Below are 18335 nucleotides of genomic sequence, written 5' to 3' on the forward strand. Positions count from 1 at the left end.
CTGGGCCGGGTCAACTTCATCATTAGTTCCAGAGTGATAAAGCCCAAGAAGGCAGATGAGGGCCTAAGGCCCGTAGCCGGTTCAAGACTTGTAGCTATAAACTGGGATTTGTATATAAACTTGTACTGTAAGTTAGGAATAAGGAGAGACCAACCCGGAATACGAATATCGACCGGTGTTAGGACTCTGTGAGCCGACGGGTGTCACCCATGTATATAAGGGGACGACCCGGCGGTGGTTTAGAGATAGACAACAACTCGAGACATAGGCGAAGCTTGTTTGCTCCCTAGTCATCGAAACCCCATCAATTCCATCACAACTAGACGTAGGCTTTTACCTTCATCGAAGGGGCCGAACTAGTATAAATCTCTTGCGTCCCTGTGTCCGCTTTAACCCCTTCAAGCTAACCCATCGCGATGGCTCCACGACTAAGTCCTTTCTCTAGGACATCTGCCGTGACAAAGCCACGACATTTTCCGTGGGGAAACCGACCGCAATCGTCATTGGGTCGCCAGGTGAGCGGCCTTGATGGACTCGAAAAGGTACCTGAAGAGGTTAGAGATAGACAACTTATAATAGACTTAATGACACCGAGCATGCTCAGTGGGGATTCTGAGTGTTGCCGAGGAAGGTCTGGGCTTATCTTGGTAGGTCGTTGCCAGCTATGGACCTGAGGAGGTGCGTTCCTTCAATCGTCATCTTGAGAATTAAGGGCATCTCCAGCCGCGCCCCCAACAGGCCCTTCCCAGGCGATTTTGTCGCGCCGGCGCCAAAAAAAGGCCCAGTCGCGCCCCCAGAAGCCCGTTTTTCGCCGGCTCGGGCCAAAACTAGTGCCGGCGGACCCAGGCCGAACTCGGCGCCCTGGGGGGCGCTTGGGGAACCGGCACAAGCGAAAAAGGCGCGTGGGCCCGCCCTGGCGGCGACCCGAGGGCCTTTTCCCGCCGCTTCTTGACGCTTTTCCCTCGCATCTTTTCCGCTCGCTCGCCTTCCTCCCGCCATTCCCACCCTTTCTCCCGCCAAACCCCCTCCAGCTCGCCTTCCCGTCGCCGCCATGCCGCCGAAGAAGTACGCCATGCCGCGCGCGGCGGCAACCACGACTGGCACCGTGGCCCAGCCGAAGCAGAGGAAGCCGAGGGCGCCGCCATCGAAGCCACCGGGCATGTCGAACGCCGAGTGGAGGGTGGAAGTTCAACGACGCGACGCAGTCACCACCGACCGGCGGAACAGGGCCATTGCCAAGAAGGCCCGCGACAACGCGGCGCGTGCGGCGGCGTCTTCCTCATCGGTCGACCACGCGGGGATGATGTATCCATCCGTCGTCAGCCACGCCCAGTACGCGCCCTGGGGATAGCAAGGCGTCGGATCTCCATGGGGATCGTCGTCGCCCGGCTACACCGACGGCGAAGTGCATAGGGGGTTCAACCCAAACGTGACCTTCCCCCATGGCCACCCCGCGACGCGCACACCCTCGCCTGCCTTCGTCGGCGTGCAGTACCCTCCATACAACTACACGCCACCCGCCGCCTACGCGTCCACACCGACGCCCCATCTCCGCCGTGGACCGCTGCCCTTCTCGCACCTCGGCGACACGGACGACACAGGAGCCGACATGGACGACATCATCGCGACAGGATCGACCGCGGCCGCCGCGTCTCCCGGGTTCGCCACCCAAGACGAGGTAGTGGATCTCAGCGGCGACATGGAGGCCGAGCTCGGCTACGTCTACGGCGAGGACGCGCACGAAGCGCAGGAACCCGAGGAGGAGGAGGAGGACGACGACGAGGAGGAGGAGGAGGAACCGGCTCCTGTTCCGACGAAGGGGTGCCAGAAGAAGAAGAAGCGGGCGGCTAGGTCAGGCGAACCGCGCATCAAGTGGACGTCCAAGGAGGAGGAATGCCTCGCCGAAGCATGGAAAGTCGTCTGCCTCGACCCGACCACCGGCGCAAACTAGAGCTTGGAGACGTACTGGGACCGCATCAAGGCCGAGTTCGACGAGCGGAAGCTCGTCGACCCGTACTTCAAAGGCGTCTACATGCAGCGCGGCTCCAAGGCGATGGCGAACCATTGGGGGCGTATCCAGTTGGCGTGCAAAAAATGGCATGGAATCGTCGAGGAGGTCGCGGCTCGCCTGGAGAGCGGCGCCAGCGTTGAGGATCAGGTACGCACGCCGTTCGCCCGCATCTCTTCGTCGTCAACGCCCGCCGCCCGCCAACTGTTTGTTCCTCCACGCAGCTGCTGCGTATGTTCACCATGTATCGGCGCGACAACCAAGACGCCGACTTCAAGCACCTCCACGTCTACAAGCGCATTGACAAGTGCGAGAAGTGGGCGGAAGTCCGACGTATCCTCGACAAGGCCAAGGAGACATACAAGCCGGACGCGACGACTCCGGGCGCGTCAGAGGGGCGGCCGGACGGCCACAAATTGGCAAAGAAGGGGGAAAAACGCCGACGCGGCAACCGCGCGAGTGCAGGAGTCCATCGAGCATTGCCTCGCCGACGCCCAGGCCCGGGCCGTCCTACGTGAAGAGAAGACCGAGGCGCGGTGGTCGTCGCTGATGAAGAACAGCGCCATCAAGCTCGACCTGCTCCGGACGAACGTCGCCGCGAAGAAGAGGAACACCGACATGGCTTTTCTGATGGGCGGGCGGACATGCTCCAGATCAACGACGAGCAGCCCAGGGCGTGGTACATGGCGGAGCGCGGCCTCATCCTGAACCAGATGCAGACGGCAACGCCGACGACGCCGACGACGCAAGCTCCCGCGCCCACGACCACACGGACGCCAAGCCCGAACGACGCCTCTACATCGCCGCCCAGCAGTGCCGAAGCCGCGCCGACATAGCCTAGCACCGAAGCAGCTCCGACACCGCCGAGCCCGCGCACGCCGACTCCGCCAACGCCTGGAGCCGACCCCGCCGAGAGAATCATTGCGCACGCGAACTTGCGGCGTGCGGCGCTCTGTTTTTTGTAACGCCAGACTACGTCCGATCGCTGGATTTGTGGCGTCTTTTGAGAGCGGGAACGACCAAGTTTAAATTTCCCGCATACTGGGGCCGGCGCTTGGGGGCGTGACTGGGAGCTAGGTCGCCCCCAGGGGCCGAACTAGCGCCGGCACGCCCCCAGGCCGCTCTATTTAGACGCCCTGGGGGGCCGAACGGCTAGAGATGCCCTAACTCATCGGACTTGGCCATTTGGTTAGGAAACCAACTTGTGCCGTTGAGGATGCCGAGTTCGTGCTTTGCCTTGGTGTTGCCGAGTGATCAGGAGCTCGTGGGAGTCGGCCATCAATGACTTTCTCGAGGGCGATGATTGCCCGAGTGAATTGATTTGGCACGGTGCTGAATGACGTCGTCAAATTGCCTCGAGGGTAGAGTAGATACTCCTACTTGGCTTGGTTCGTTGACTGTGTGTCACACCTCAGGCCTAGTCACACCGTATGAAGAAGAAGAATGTATAGATGTCCATGCACCTGCTGTTCCTTGGATCACCTGTGAGTCTGACTCTCACCAACTGGTCAGTCATGTCTATGCTTCCAACTACGTACTATTATGAACTATCTGCATGCTCTTAATTACCTTGAAAGTTTGATTTCTTGTTCTTAAGTGCAATCTGGGTGATGAACTGCATGCACCCGTACTATTATCTTCATTCTAAAAGAATGGCGCTACGATCAAATCTAATCAACACCTGTGTCCTCCGAATAGGATGTAGTGTATGCAAGCGTAAAACACCAGTCTGGCAAAAATATGTGAACATCTGAATCTGGAAACAACAACTACAAATTGTGTCAGGAATTTATATATGCGAAGAACCTCTTAAATTCTTACCAGCAACGGCGAGCTGCAATTGTGCCAAGCACGTCTTTAATTCTTAACTGCATTTGAGCTACAAAATGTGTTGGACCATTCTGCAGTAATGCCCATAAATCCAACAAAGAACAGATTACAAGAGAAAGTGCTGCAAAGGGTGCTTCACATGGATGAAACGCATATGTAACTTGTTCTAAGCGTGGCTTCGGAATATGGCATTCCACTACAGAACAACGGTATGCAAATCTAAAACCTGTTAGTAGTTGCCTAGAACAAGGCATTGCAAATTTAACAGGAGCAAAATTTAGAAGTTGGTACAAACTGAGCTCTACTGCCAGAGAAATGAAGCACCAGATTGCATTTGCTTAGCATTATACTAGAAGAACGAGTGCACACGGACACAAGACAGCATCAAGCAAAGCAGATGGAACATTGGGCTCAACCAATTCTTAATTAAGACAGCAACGTGGCAGTTCCGCTTCAACCGCAGCAATCTAATTTATAGTGAACATGTATCTTGCGTGCAACAAGTCAAGGTGCCTTATGTGACTTGTTGTACGGGCAGTTCAGAATCCCGGACATTGATGGTGTAGCTCGAGAGAAGCTGGATGATGGTGAAAGGACGGTCAGCAGCGAGGACAAACTGCTTGTCCTGCTTCACAAACTCATCGGCTTTAGAGATCACCTCTCTTTTGTCGTCCTTTAGGTTGTACCTGCAGATGCGCGCCGATGAACCCCGGTGTTTGGTGTAATAGACGCAATTTGGCTCAACCGACGGGAACTTATCGGCGCAGATAGCGAGGCACCTTTGATGACCGATGAAGATGGCATAGTTGCTGATGGTCCTCAAACGCACAAGCTCATCACTCGTGGCCTCAAACTTGAGAACCCTAACGAGTCGCTGTAGCTTGACAATGATGAGCAGCTGTCCTCCAAATTCCATAAGGAAACACCGGCCATCGTTTGCATGTCCCGTCTCAAGAGGATCACCAGAGAAAAACTTCTCAGGCGGCTGAATATCATGCACTTTCATCAAACCACCGATGCTGTTAATCACTTCACTTAATTTGCTTAATGTCCGCCAGTCGCCATCGAAACCATCTCTGAAAGCCATCCGGAGGAAATTATAAGTTATGTCCGAATGCTCCATGGAGGTGAAACATTCATTGATGGGAAAGGCTGTGTACTGCTTGCGAGATGAATCGAAGAGTAAGGTAAGCTTGGGCAAAGGCACCGGCGCCTTCAAACCAAACCAGACGGCAGCAGCAACCTCGCCCTCAGGCGGCATGGGAGCCATGAAATTGATCATGGCGCCTGTGAGAGGGTTGAAGACATGAGCGGCGTGAGGAGGGCTCCTGTCTGCCAGGTCGAAGAAGCCGCAAGGAGTGGTGGCGACGACGTAGTAATTGCGGAGCACTGGGAGCTCCTTGTGGAGGAATCGGCCGGTGGAGGTATTGAGCAACAGGCGGCGCGTGTCGCTCTCGAAGACCTCGTCGAGGATGATCCACCGGCGCGGGAGGAACCGGGAATCCGAGGCGTCGGTCCTCGGGTCGTCGACGGCGGAGCGCCAGTGGTGGCATACGGCGCGCAAGTCCACGTAACAGTCCACGTCGTTAGTGGCGAGGAAGGAGCCGGCGATGCGGCGGAGGAGGTCGTATGGACCAGTCTGCACCCACCATGGCCGGACGGCCCTTCTCCTGCCCTTGGGCCGGCGGAAGATCAGGGGTGGCCAAGGGCATTGGAACTTCAGCGGACGCGGCCGCCGCCATTGCTCCACGATGGAGTCCGGAAAATTCGATGCCCTAATCTTCCCTGCCAAAAGGGGTAGGATGTAAATTTCACCCTCAATTTTTTTTCTTTTTTTGACAATCAATACCATATTCTCTCCTGGGACTCCGTAAGGTGGTGCTTGCTTCTTTAGTCTTAAGTCTTTTTCTAGTCTCTAAGACTTTTTTAAAAAAATTCTCATGAAGGTGCTTTTAAGGACTTTTAACAAAAAGTCTTAAAAAAGTCTCATCCTATTTGATTTGTTAGAGACTTTTTCTAATTCCAACATAAAATTCCTGGAACCAAACATCCCCTAAGTTATTTCGGTTGTTCGCGCACAACTCCCCTCGATCTCCACACCATCGCACGATCCGCTCGTCCCGATTATTTTTCAATCGAATCCCACCTCCTGATTTCCACCGATTCTTTCCCAAACGAGCAAACCAGTAGTACGTCACATCAAAGGCAAAAAACACATGCACGCCGCATCAAAGCAACAAAAAAAAGAAAACAAAAAACAAAGGTGGCCTTCTTTTCCTCCGCAATCGAAGCCCCACCCACATGGCCATGCCGCTGCCGTCGCCGCCCGGATGGAGGAAGGTGCCGGCGAAGCGCTTGGAGCGAAGGCAAGGTCTAAGCTTCGTCTTGGTGCTCGTCTCCCTCCGATGGACAAAGGATGAATTTTATTTACTCAAAATAAAACATCGGGGGGATACAACACAGTGAGCACATATCCGGTCTCTGCATTGCTGAGATACACACAAACACACCAACACACACACACACACAATATCAACTGGCTAAATGGAGTGTGGTTTGCCGTCCCAAAGACCAAGGCGGGTTAGGCATTCATGACCTTGAGTTTAAGAATAGGACCCTACTCGAAAAATGGTTATTTAAATTACTGACGGAAGATAGTGTATGGCAAACCCTCCTGAAAAGAAAATATGTTGGTTTCAAGGCAGTATCCCAAGTATATTGTATGTCTGAGGATTCCCACTTTTGGGTGGGTATAATGGCTAGGAAGAAATATTTCTTCTGCTATGGATCTTTCTCAATCAAGGACGTCTCGGAAAATAGATTCTGGGAGGACAAGCGGCTAGGAAATGCCACACTCCGGGAACAATATCCAGCTTTGTACAATATTGTGCGTCATAAGGGTGATACTATCGCCAAGGTAATGAAATCATTTCCACTTAATGTGACGTTCAGAAGAGATTTGATTGGACCCAGGCTCCCAATCGTGGAACATCCTGCTCCAGCGGTTATCGACGGTGCAATTGTCACATGTGTATGATGTATTTCGTTGGAACCTACATGGGAATGGTCAATTCTCAGTGGAGTCCATGTACAGAGCTTTGCTCTAATCTGATGTGCCAATTGATAATAATAAAAAGATCTGGAAGATGAAGATACCTCTTAAAAATAAAATATTCGCATGATATCTTCGTCGCATAGTCATTCTTACTAAAGATAACCTTATTAAGAGGAATTGGCATGGAAGTCCGCAATGTGTTTTTGTCATCATGATGAGACAAATAAAACATTTATTCTTCCAATGCAAATTGGCTCGTTCTATATGGTCAGTTATCTAGATAGCTTCTGACTTGTATCCTTCTTGTAGTGTTGCTAATGTATTTGGCAACTGATTACAAGGGATAGATCATATGTTGAGAACTCTTCTCAGGATGGAAGTGCTTACCGTTATTTGGTCGCTTTGGCTATGTAGAAATGATAAGGTTTTTAATAGTAAAATTACTTCTCTGATACAGGTTATCTACAAATGTACCGGGACTCTTTGTTTATGGTCCTCTCTACAACACATGGAGAATCAAGACCTACTTGCGAAGGTGTGTACACAATTGGAGGCTACGGCGAGAGATACTTTTACCCAACATGGATGAAAGCATGATCTTAGGATTGGCCCCCTCCGCTTTAGGCGTTATATAGATCTTTTTGTATTTCGCTTTTTATTTTTTATTTGTGTGAGAGGACCTTATTTGGCTATGTGCATCTTAGTTATGCAGAGGCCGAGTGTAATGCTTAAATCTTTTAAGTAATAAACCGCCCTTTTCGAAAAACACACACAAATCACCGAGAAGTAGCAAAGTCATATAAGGCCAAAGTATGCCTAAACAAGGGGAAAAAACCCAAAGCAATCAACAAACTACACCAACAAGGACAACATGGATCTTCAACAACAACGCCTTCAGGAAGGGAGTGATCCTTGAGCACACCGTCACCAGATCCAACCACGAAAGGCCAGAGTCTAGGTTTTCACCTTGAAGAACCAGTCCGAGGATATTCGAGCAATGCCTTCAACAAGGTAATGACGCAAAAACATCATCATTCCCAAGTATAATCAACTCGGGTCAGACCTCGGTTTTCACCCGGAAACCGAGACAAGTACTCGAGAATACCATCATTGAAGTCGATCGTGTGTTGTCGCCACCATTTTTTGGCAGTCCTAGCGGCTGCATATGACGGGTTAGAAAGCTGATCGCCGCCGCTCAAGAATGGCGAATCTTCTTATGCGAGTTAGACTTTCGAGATCCGATCTTCCTCAAGTGCGTTTGTTAATAAGGATAAGATAGAGCTTTGACGTAGATTCCTGCGAGCTCCTCTGGGCATCGAGATTAGGGCTCCTTATCATGGCTATGTGATGGTGATATTTGGTGTCAGGTTCTTTGGATCGATTCAAAGTTCAATGACGACGACTGCGGCTCTGAGATGATTGTCCTAGGGACATGTAAACGAAGACTTTCCAGTTGTCCTTGACAAGGTGAGGTCGATTCCAGCTGGGGAGCGAGGACAATGGCGGGTCGACGGCTCATTCTGGTGGCAACAATTGTCGTTTGCGGTTCAAAGACCTTGATGTAATTTTTATTATGTTCGAGGTGCTTTTGTATGATTGTATTTGTGGTAAAAACCTTTATAATATAATAGATCTAGGTCCTTTTAAAAAAATTTATTGGTTTTCAACACAAAAAGGAAACAAAGGAAAAAAATGCACCGATTTTGCATACTACGGGCCAGACCTGGCCAAATGGGCAGCCCGGCCATGGTTATACACAGGAAGGCACGACAAGTACATGGGCCGGGCCGACACACTTGCTACCCTCCTTGGTCGACGCACGACCCCTATGTTACACGGGTTGGCGCAGAGGCCCGTTTGGCATGCTAGCCAACGTTAAAATTCAGCCCATTGGGCTATTTCAAACCTATATTAAACCTATTGAGGTGTATTAAAAATAAAAATAAATTTGTCTCAAAAAAACAATAGAAAAAACGGGTCGTGCTGTGCTGGCACTCGTACCCAGCCTCGCAGCCTAGGCGGGCCACGTGCCGGCACAGCCCGATTATAAACTTGCCGGGCCAGGCCCATCACAGGCCGGGCGCATGGGCTATCAGGCCGGCACGCTAAGACCGGCCCATTCAGCCAGGTTTGCTACTGGTCCCTGTCTCTCTGTCTCTCACGAGTCAGGGCGTAGAGTTCATCCCCTTCCTATGCAGGGCACTCCCCTGTCAGAAGTCGAATCGGAAGCCGAGACCAGCATGAATCCGACCAGGAGCAGATAATAAATCTGGTAAAGATCGACTCCCCTTTATCATCACTCTATCTCTCGGGATTATCTCTCGTCTACGATTCCGATTTCTCCATGGAGAAGCAGGGCCAGGAGCGGCAGATCGATCCAGTAATGGAGGCAGCGAGCGGGGATCCCGACGACCCCCTCATCGCCGTCCGCCCCCAACGGGTCGGCGGGTGGTGGGCGCGTAACCAGGACTTCATACGGAGACGCGCGGAGACGCTGAGGCGACCCGCCGCCCGGGCGGAGACCGAGTTCGAGGCGGAAGCAGAGTGTCGCAGAGAGCCGCCGGCCTCCAAGAACTCCATGGCGGGGCTGCTCGTGCCGGCGGCGGCGGAGGTGCGGGATCTGGAGTGCGCGGTGTGCCTCGAGGACCTGGTGGCCGGAGGCAGGAAGCTCAGGAAGATGGACTGCTCCCACTGCTTCCACCAGCGCTGCATCTTCCGCTGGCTGCACGTCAGCCGGCTCTGCCCGATGTGCCGCTTCGCGATGCCCTCCCGGTCCGACGACGAGCGCGTCGGCGACGAGGTGGAGCGGGAGCTCGCGGCCGAGGAGGAAGACGATGCTGACGAAGAAAAGTCTGCGGCAACTGAAGAACGCTCGTCCAGTGAGTGAGTGAACTGAACTAATGTTTCTTCAGATTAGCGATGGTGGTAATGATTTTAGTCAGATTCGAAATGGCTCTTCTTTATACTGTATATGTATGAATATTTGTTTACCCGCTCTTTCACTGGTAGTGTACCTCTAGAAAAGATGCTATTTTTCTTTATAAGTCTGCATTTTATGTCTGTCAGACATTTTTATCAGCCTCTGCAGTGCTACCGCGCTTTACCCCTGTTACACGTTTGTCTGTTTAAAGATAGTTTGTATATTGTAAAATCTATCCTGACAGACAATGATATACTCCCAACTACAATAAGTTGTCTGTAAATAACGAATACTACAATAAGCTGTTTGTAAACGGTCTATTTCAAATCATAACCACAGTGCTTGTGTGTATAAAATAAGGCAACACATAACACCCAATGCCAGTACAATAGCAAAATCACCGTCTATAAGTTATTTGTGTTACTTATATAGGCTTTTCTCCTTGTAGGTTTACATATTTTCTCTGTAAATAAATATAAGAGCGTTTAGATCACTACATTATTTCTCTCTTTGTTTTATCTTCCCACGATTCCTTTGTAGCAACCCTTACAGATGACTGACTAGACACTGTTGTAGATGCCCTCCGGTGGGGCTCCTTTGATTTAAAGGATTTTCATAGAAATTTTGGTGGATTAGAATATTTAGGAAAAAAAATTCTATGTTGGTTGTTTGATTCATAGGATTCAAGCATATAATTTTTCTTAAGGATTTCTTTGTACTATTTCCCATAGATTTCTAGCATCCACTCAATCCTGCTTAAAAGTATCCTTTGTTTTTCCTATGATGCAATCAAACAACCCAAAATCTTGTAGGATTGAGATGATCATGACATTCAAATCCTATGTTTTTTCCATTCCAGGGTTTTTACAATCCTACAAATCAAAGAGACACAATCTTCTTGATTTTGGGCCCACGACACAAACTTTATTAGATCCTCTATGTGGCCATCCAGTCAATCATGCTCGGTGAGTATGGTGTTCCACCTGCACTTCGTCAGCACGATGTCGCACTTGCTCAGCCTGCAGTATTTTTGGTTGATGCCTTGTTGGAGGGAGATCAATTCCCTCACGCTCTTGGATGTTTTTTTTAGAGAACACCGGCAATTTATTGGTTAAGCTTCAAAGTTACATAGTCTTCAGGATGTAATCCGGAGCAGAATGAAAAACACAGACTAGTAGAATTCATACACGACTTACCTACGAACATGCTTAAAGGCCACCGAGGTGAAGCCCATTGATGCAAGTTTGATATCAACTACAACTGAACCGACAAACGATCTATCCCGTACCGAAGAACGGAGGCGTTCAACCAGCGACAGACAATCCGAGGCAAAGATTACCTTCTCATAGTTCTACTCATGAGCCAAACATACCGCACGATGCAGAGCTCTTGCCTTCGTGAATTCAGGTTCCAACTCCCCTTGCAAAAGCTTAGAACAAGCAACAGTGCAACGTCCTTCATGGTCCATGCCAACAACACTAGCCCTAGAGATGCCTTTCTCGCAAATATTGTTGTATCAGACATGAAAAGAATTGTACCTGATAGCGGCGGAAAGATAGACGTGACTGAAATAGTGGTTTCATGCGTAGTCTCAGGTGCAGATTTGTAAAGATGCAGAAAATCGAGGTCAGCATAAGCTTGAATTTTCATGGCAATGTAACGCGGTTGAGGAGCCTCACTATTATTTCTCGCAGAATTTCGTGCATCCCAAATATGCCACGTAGCAACAACCATGATTGTAGCTTCATGATTGCTAGCACGCGAGAGAAATCGAGCAACCACTATTGGGTTGTGAGAACCGCATGAAGAAGTCATTTCCCGGCGCTCACCCCCTTGCTCTTGGCAAACCGCCGACTCATCTTCACTAGAAAACTGATAAAACTCCATGAAATTTACATCGGTAGAGTATTCGTACATCGCACACAAACTAAAAGTGCATTGTCACTCAATTATGATTTTGGTGTTGATTACAATAGGATTAGTGAGAACTAGGAACTAATGACGGTTGTCAAGTTTATCTCAGGACATTGGTATCTCTCCATGGTCTACGGACTTCGGTGACCCTCCTATTCAAAAAAGGCAAAAGACGGTGATTTCCGGTGGCTCGGAATGTTTTCGGTTGTTTTTGAGCTAGAGGAGAAATTGTACTATCAAGAGGAGTTGCGAAGATTAGCAAGTTGGGGAACTCAAATAAATTCCACACACACTATTTTTCAAAACATTCCACGCCTTACGGGAGGGTTCTTCCAAAGTTGATATAACCCCAACTAGAGTTCCGGGTGCATAGGGTCCTCTTTCTCCGGGTGCTCGGAGTCATCAGAGAATGTGAGCTAAGTCTCGGCATTGTCCGGGTGCCCGGGTCCTGGACCCCAGGTGCCTGGAGGTGATGTTTGCTCGTGGATGATATAACCATCAATGATAAGGAAATAAACTTGGACCATTGTAATTCAATGCAACAAGTTTTAGTTGGTTCTATGTTGCTTCAGATTCAACCACGGCAGGAAAAAATTAAACCAAATTTCAGAACTCCATCGAAGAAGTTGTGATTCGATCGACTGGGGAGAAATAGGCAAGCTACATAGTGATCTAAACGCTTTTATATTCCTTTATGAAAGGAGGGAGTATGTATACGTGATGTTTATTTCCTGTTGTTGCAGAGTCTCAAGGCTACAGGGCATCCTTTTGTTTTAGACAAGTGCTACAACTAGTACTACTAGTTACGTATGGAGCTAGTCTAAGATCGATTGCTAGCGATTAAAGTGTCCGAATATTTAATTAGGAATTTTTTTTAACTATACGTACATCTTATCTCTATGAGCATTTTCGAAGGACTGAGCCGGCATATCATCTTGAAATTTACGAAGTCACTGTAGGCACCTCGTCATCGACGAGAACGTCTCCTTTCACTGAATGCACATCGCCGAAAATTATGAAATAAATTCAGAAATAAATACGAGTATCAGGACTTGAACCCTGATGGGCTAAGGATACCACAGTCCCTCTAATCATCCAACCATAGGTTGATTCATATCTTTAATTAGTTTAGATAGCGGAAAGAGGGTCCGGTTAGGTTAGCATCGCCTATATAAAGGACAGATTTCGGCCATGCACGTAGACTAGTTCTTTGATAGTTTAGACTATCAAGCGGCCCTTTTTAGGTGCCGTTATTATTGTTTTGTGTGAATTTTCTGCGTGAAAGTTACATTTGGCTTGAGGTCCCTCATAGATTGCGTGTTGGTTACGTCTACTACTACGAAAAGTTCCTCGTGTGTCGAGGAGTTGTCTGTTGGTTGTCGGTACCTCAGCTTCAAGTTAAACATACCACTCACGTAATTGGGAGTATATTTTTATCGATGGATCTTGGAGGTTATTGCATCGTAAAAAATCAGGTCAAATCATGAGCAGGTGGTGTCCTCATCATTGGGTGTGCCCGGGTGTCCGTGGTCCTGGACCCTCCGGGTGCCCGGTCCCTCTACGTGCTCTGCGGCTGATCTGTCTGGGTGTCTGGGATCCTGGGCCCCTAGGTGCCCAGGGCAGGCCGTGCTTTGCTGGTTGGTTCGCGTGCCCAGAGGGGTTGGCTGGGAAATGACTATCTCACCTCTTGGGGGTATTTATACCCACCCTACTTTCACCTCAAAACTTAATCTTCCTCAAGCTTTTCTCCGCCATTGCCAAACCTTAGAAGCTTGAGATATTCGTCCCCATCCACCCCAAACAATTTGATTCTTTGGGGATTGGAGGAGATTCACCTTATCTACATTCCTACCAAACCGATTTGTGTTCCCCCTACTCCTTCCTTCAAGACCGACCCCAAGTGATTTGATGCTCATCCATTGGGATGACTCGAGGATAATACGGTGAGCCTTTCATGGCATTCCGGAAGCCTTGGCTCTGGCACCGCTCCTACGAAGATTAGCTCTTCCCCAAGGAAGAGTGAACATCAGGATAAAATCTGCATCATCGACTCACTTGTGGTTTATCCTTTCCCACACCTTGCTTTGCTTTGTATATTTGTTGGCTTGCTTTTTAGATTTTTGCCTACCATACATTGCTTTAAGTTTGCTTGCCATATAGGTTGTGTTCACGTAGTTGCATTTCTAGTGAACCTTATTTATCCGCTTATCCCTAAAATTGGCAACTAAGCTTAAAATTTGTAATCTCCTTTTCAAACCCCCTCCCCCTCCTAGTCAACCACATCGATCCTTTCACAAACAACCCAATGTAAAAACAACAAATATTATCATTCAAAATCAACAATTAGTTTCAAACCAAAACTGATCTACTTCATAATGCGAGACAAATACCTAGAAATCGGACAAAATAAACCAAGGATTGGATGAGAAACTTACCACGAAGAAGATTCTCCAACTCGTCTGGGTGAAAATGGCGAAGAATCGAAGGTTTAGAGGGGCTAGGGTTTGGGCAATGTCTGATATGAACATCTATCCCGTCGCCAGCCTACTTTCGTGAAAAAACATGCGATACAAACCTTACATTTCGGCAAAGCCTAATGCTACTTGTATTATAAATCTCGCTAGAACAACTCATTTTATCATAAGCTTTTGATTTGGTTTTAGAATCCGAGCCAAAGAATCAAGAAAGAAATACTTCACATTCCAATTCTTTTTTATTTCCCAAGATACAATTACTCCGTTGTTTGGGAACAACGCTGATAGCGGCCATGATCTAGGGTTTGCAAGGGAGGTAATAGGATGCGGGGGGTAGATGGTGTGGTGGCGGCGAAGGAGAGTAATGCTAGCCATTGGGCCAATTTGGCGGGGGACGTTTGGCTCAGTTGCCCTGAGAGAGCGAGGTATCCCTCAATCTCAAGGAGAAGTGCACTGCGAACAAGCTATCCTCACATGGGCCCACAATGATAACTATAGCCCCGGGCGCACTGGGAGCTCCCGTTTCTTGGGAGCTTATAATCTACTATATAGGTAATTCCCCGTGCGCTGTAAGGAAGGCATACCTATTGTAATGATTCAGCACCAATCATGTCTCACTCTTATCTTCATTTCTCGGCCTCCTCAACCCAAGCTCGCCACCTCTGCAATGAGGCATTTGGCTCGCAATCCCTTCCTTCACCACACCAAACATACATTTCAATTTTATTTGGGCATGGCACCTCGGGGTTGACACTATGCAGATCTAGCATCCTCTGCTAGCCTCCACATAATATCGATCGTAAGATGTCTACCTTCACATATTGTACATGTTGAAAAAGTGCACGCTCGTGTGGCATGACGGTCGGTATCACAACGTAGATAAAAATAATAACCGGCAACAATATCAATTACATATACAACAAAGAGTCAAATTTAATGTACAAATACAACCTAGGTATTTCGTCCAAGATACAACTCATACAACCGGTGAGTACATGATATACTCAACAAGGCTCACACAGAATAGACCTAGAACTAGAACTAGATTATGCGTCGGGTTTCAAAGGAAGGGGTATAGTAGGTAAGCGGCGCAAACATCTAAGCATTAAACTTTTTAGTGGAATGGTGGTTTACAAGAGTGGCGCAAATAATCGATTACTCAGCGTCGGGTTTCAAACTGATCATGGTGGTTTACAAGAGTCTGGTGTCACTTCACCAAAAGAAAAACAATCTACTCCTCATCCTCCAGGAGTTCATGTCTCGCCGAATTGCTGCAATGACACCACTGATTTGAGTAACTTTGTTGTCTGAAAGAGCGACTGTTTCTCTCCATCCATATATGCGAAGCCACAAGCATCAGCATGTTCTTCATTTTCTTCTCATGGGTCGGCCTTGTCTTAGTCAGCACCCGACGCATCCTTTGTTCAGATGATCTTGATGATCCCTCATTTGCAGCAGTGAGGGCGTTGCAACCCTGCCAAGTGGAGGTTCTGCGCCAGGTACAAAGTAGAGTAGAACCACTGAAAGAACAGAACGGTTTTCACTGGTGTTTTATACTGTGGCAAGGGCCACTGCCGTCTGCCAACAGCAAGAATGTTCGGCCAGGTGAATTCTTCAGCGAAAACGGCAGCGCAGTAATATTATCAGCAGTGGTGCGTGTGATCGCCCTGCTGTCAGAAGGTGTGCCCGATGAGCGGGCTGCGGCAATCTTGGAGCATTCATTCGAAAATCAGAGGTAACAGTTTCCAAAAGGAAAGAGAGAGCTTCAGATGAAGAAAGCTAAAGGACATATTGCACTTCGGTTCAGTTGACCCTTGAACCACTATCCATCTGGTTGTCCATGTCCCAACTACTACTCCGAATCCTCAACTTACTCTTGCCTTACATCTCCCTGACCATGTTCATTCTCAACAGCTCTGTTTCATACTATGATCCAATCAACACATGCATCTATGCATGTAAAAGTAAAACACCTTCCCCAGCAGAAAACATGTAATTTAAACCTACAAAACCCATCTAGAAACAGCAACTACAAACTCTGTTGTTAAATTATTATTTTTATGAAAAGCCTGTCTTAAGTTCTTGGCAGCAATGGTGAGCTGCAACACACATCTTTGTTTGTAGGGCGCTACAAACTGTTTCTGCGGTAACTTCAGGAAATCCAACCAAAAAACAAATTACAAATAAAGTAGGGCACAGGATGATGCCTAGACACCAGGAAGCATCTCATACCCTATTCTAAGGCCCGGTGAACACACAACAGTTCCAGAGACAATCGGTAGCAAATCTAAAACATGTCCTTGCCTACAAGAAGACATTTCAAATGAATAAAGCTTATGGAGAACAAGGGACATATTGAAAGATTCAGTTGCAGGGCTAGATACCGAAACGTGGTGGGGGGAGGTTTAGTTTGTCTACTGCAGATTTTCAGAACCACATCCCACCCAAGATAGCATCAAGCTAAATAGTGGACCATCGGACACATATCAGCATGTCCTAATTAAGATAGCAAACAGTAATTCCATCACAGAACATACAACCTAGAGTCAACCTGATTTTTGTCCAGAACCAGTCAAGGCATAACCAAATAACAAAACGAAAAACTCCAGAGAGAAAACATGAACTGTTTCTTCAGCAATGCATACTACCATAGGCTCAGCCATCCAGTTTGTCTGCGCCTCATGTGATCTGTTGTTGTATGGCCAATTCAGAATCCCGGATGTCGATGGTTTAGCTCGAGAGAAGCTGGATAATCGTGAAAGGACGATCGGCGATGAGGACAAATTGCTTGTCTTGCTTCACGAAATCAACAGCTTTAGAGATCCTCTCTGCTTTCTGGTCCTGGAGGTTGCGCATACAGATGTGTGCTGACGAACCCAGGTGTTCAATATAGTAGATACAGTTTGCCTCGATGCCTGGGAATTTATCCGCATCGACTACGAGGCACCTCTGATGACCCATAAAGATAGCATGGTTGCTGATGCTCGTCAAAGGCACGAGCTTGTCACTGTTGGCTTCAAACTTGCAAACCATGGTGAGCAGCTGTCGCTTAATGATGATCAGCACTTGTCCACCAAACTCGACTAGGAAACAACGGACATTATTTTCATGTTCAGTCACAGGAAGATCATCGGAGAAAAACTTATGAGGATCAACACGAAGCAACATCATCAAATTGCCCATCTTGCGGACCATCTCATCTAACATGGTTGATTCCGTCCAACCGCCATCAAACCCACCTTTGATCACCCTCTGCAAGAAACTATAAATTGCCTCCTCATAGTCGCGGGCGAAGAAACATTCACTTTCAGTATACGCCATGTAATGCTTGTGAGACGAGCCACAGAATAAATTAAGAATGGGCAAATCCATGATAAAGCAGACTGCAGCGGTGACCTCCCCATCGGGCGGCATGGGCGCCTTGAATGGATCATGGCGCCGGTGAGAGGGCTGAAGATGCGCGCGGTGTGAGGAGGGCTCTTGTCAGCCAGGATAAAGAAGCCCTCAAGAGTGGTGGCGACCACATAGTAGTCGCTGAGCGGCAGGAGCTCCTTGTGGATTAATCGCCCGGTGGCAGTGTTGAGCGCTCTCGAAGGCCTCGTCAAGGATGATCCACCCGCGCGGGCGAAACCGGCAATCCGAGGTGTTGTTCCTGGGGTCATCGGTGGCAGAGCGCCAGTCATGGCACACGGCGCGTAAGTCCATATACCAATCGACGTCGTTGGTGGCGAGGAAGGACTCGGGGATGCGGCGGACGAGGTCGTACGGGAGACAGGACCAGTCTGCAATCGCCGTGGATGGTAAGACCGGCGAGGTTTCCAGACAGCCGGGTTGGTCCTTCTTCCCCTTGGAAAGCGGGAGAACTTCAGCGTGTGCAGCAGCGGCCAGCATAGCTGCACGCTGGAGTTGCTGTTTGGCTTGATTTTCGATCTCAAGGACAGAATCCAAGGGCCTGCTCCTCCCTGCCAAAATGAAGAAGGACCCCAGTTGTAAAAAATCGCAACAATTGATCACGGAGAAATGAGCAGAAGCATCAAGCAATGGCACAGTTGCACAAGCAATAGCAGCAGCAAGCAACACTCCAGCATTCTTTTCTTCTTCATCCTCTCGCGCTCTCTCTCCCCCCAAACTCAT

General features: G+C 48.6%; 1 protein-coding gene and 2 pseudogenes across 2 annotated transcripts; 1 reads left to right on the forward strand and 2 right to left on the reverse strand.

The window, feature by feature from the left end:
* Nucleotides 1-4352: 4352 nt before the first annotated feature.
* LOC147981467 (uncharacterized) lies at nt 4353-5580 on the reverse strand (annotated as a pseudogene).
* A 3453-nt stretch (nt 5581-9033) lies between these two features.
* On the forward strand, nt 9034-10940 carry LOC125549170 (E3 ubiquitin-protein ligase MPSR1). 2 transcript variants are annotated; one of them, XM_087513977.1, is made up of 3 exons: nt 9034-9165; nt 9250-9776; nt 10673-10940. In XM_087513977.1, exons 2-3 carry the CDS (start codon nt 9277-9279, stop codon nt 10713-10715), a joined length of 543 nt encoding a protein of 180 aa, XP_087370103.1. In that variant the 5' UTR covers nt 9034-9165; nt 9250-9276; the 3' UTR covers nt 10716-10940. The 2 variants fall into 2 exon arrangements, with proteins under 2 accessions (XP_087370103.1, XP_087370102.1); XM_087513976.1 differs by having other exon boundaries at nt 9038-9776.
* Nucleotides 10941-16880: 5940 nt separating this feature from the next.
* Nucleotides 16881-18335, reverse strand: LOC147981468 (uncharacterized; annotated as a pseudogene).

Source organism: Triticum urartu, chromosome 3A (assembly GCF_056163025.1).
Source record: "Triticum urartu cultivar PI428250 chromosome 3A, HENAU_Tu73, whole genome shotgun sequence".
NCBI lineage: Eukaryota > Viridiplantae > Streptophyta > Magnoliopsida > Poales > Poaceae > Triticum > Triticum urartu.

What these genes read in the sequence shown, in the direction of transcription:
- LOC125549170 (XM_087513976.1), top strand. Translation starts at nt 9,238, where the DNA reads ATGGAGAAGCAGGGCCAGGAGCGGCAGATCGATCCAGTAATGGAGGCA. An exon ending in GAAGAACGCTCGTCCAGTGA is followed by an intron (nt 9,777 to 10,672) that starts GTGAGTGAACTG and finishes TTTCCATTCCAG; the next exon opens with GGTTTTTACAATCCTACAAA.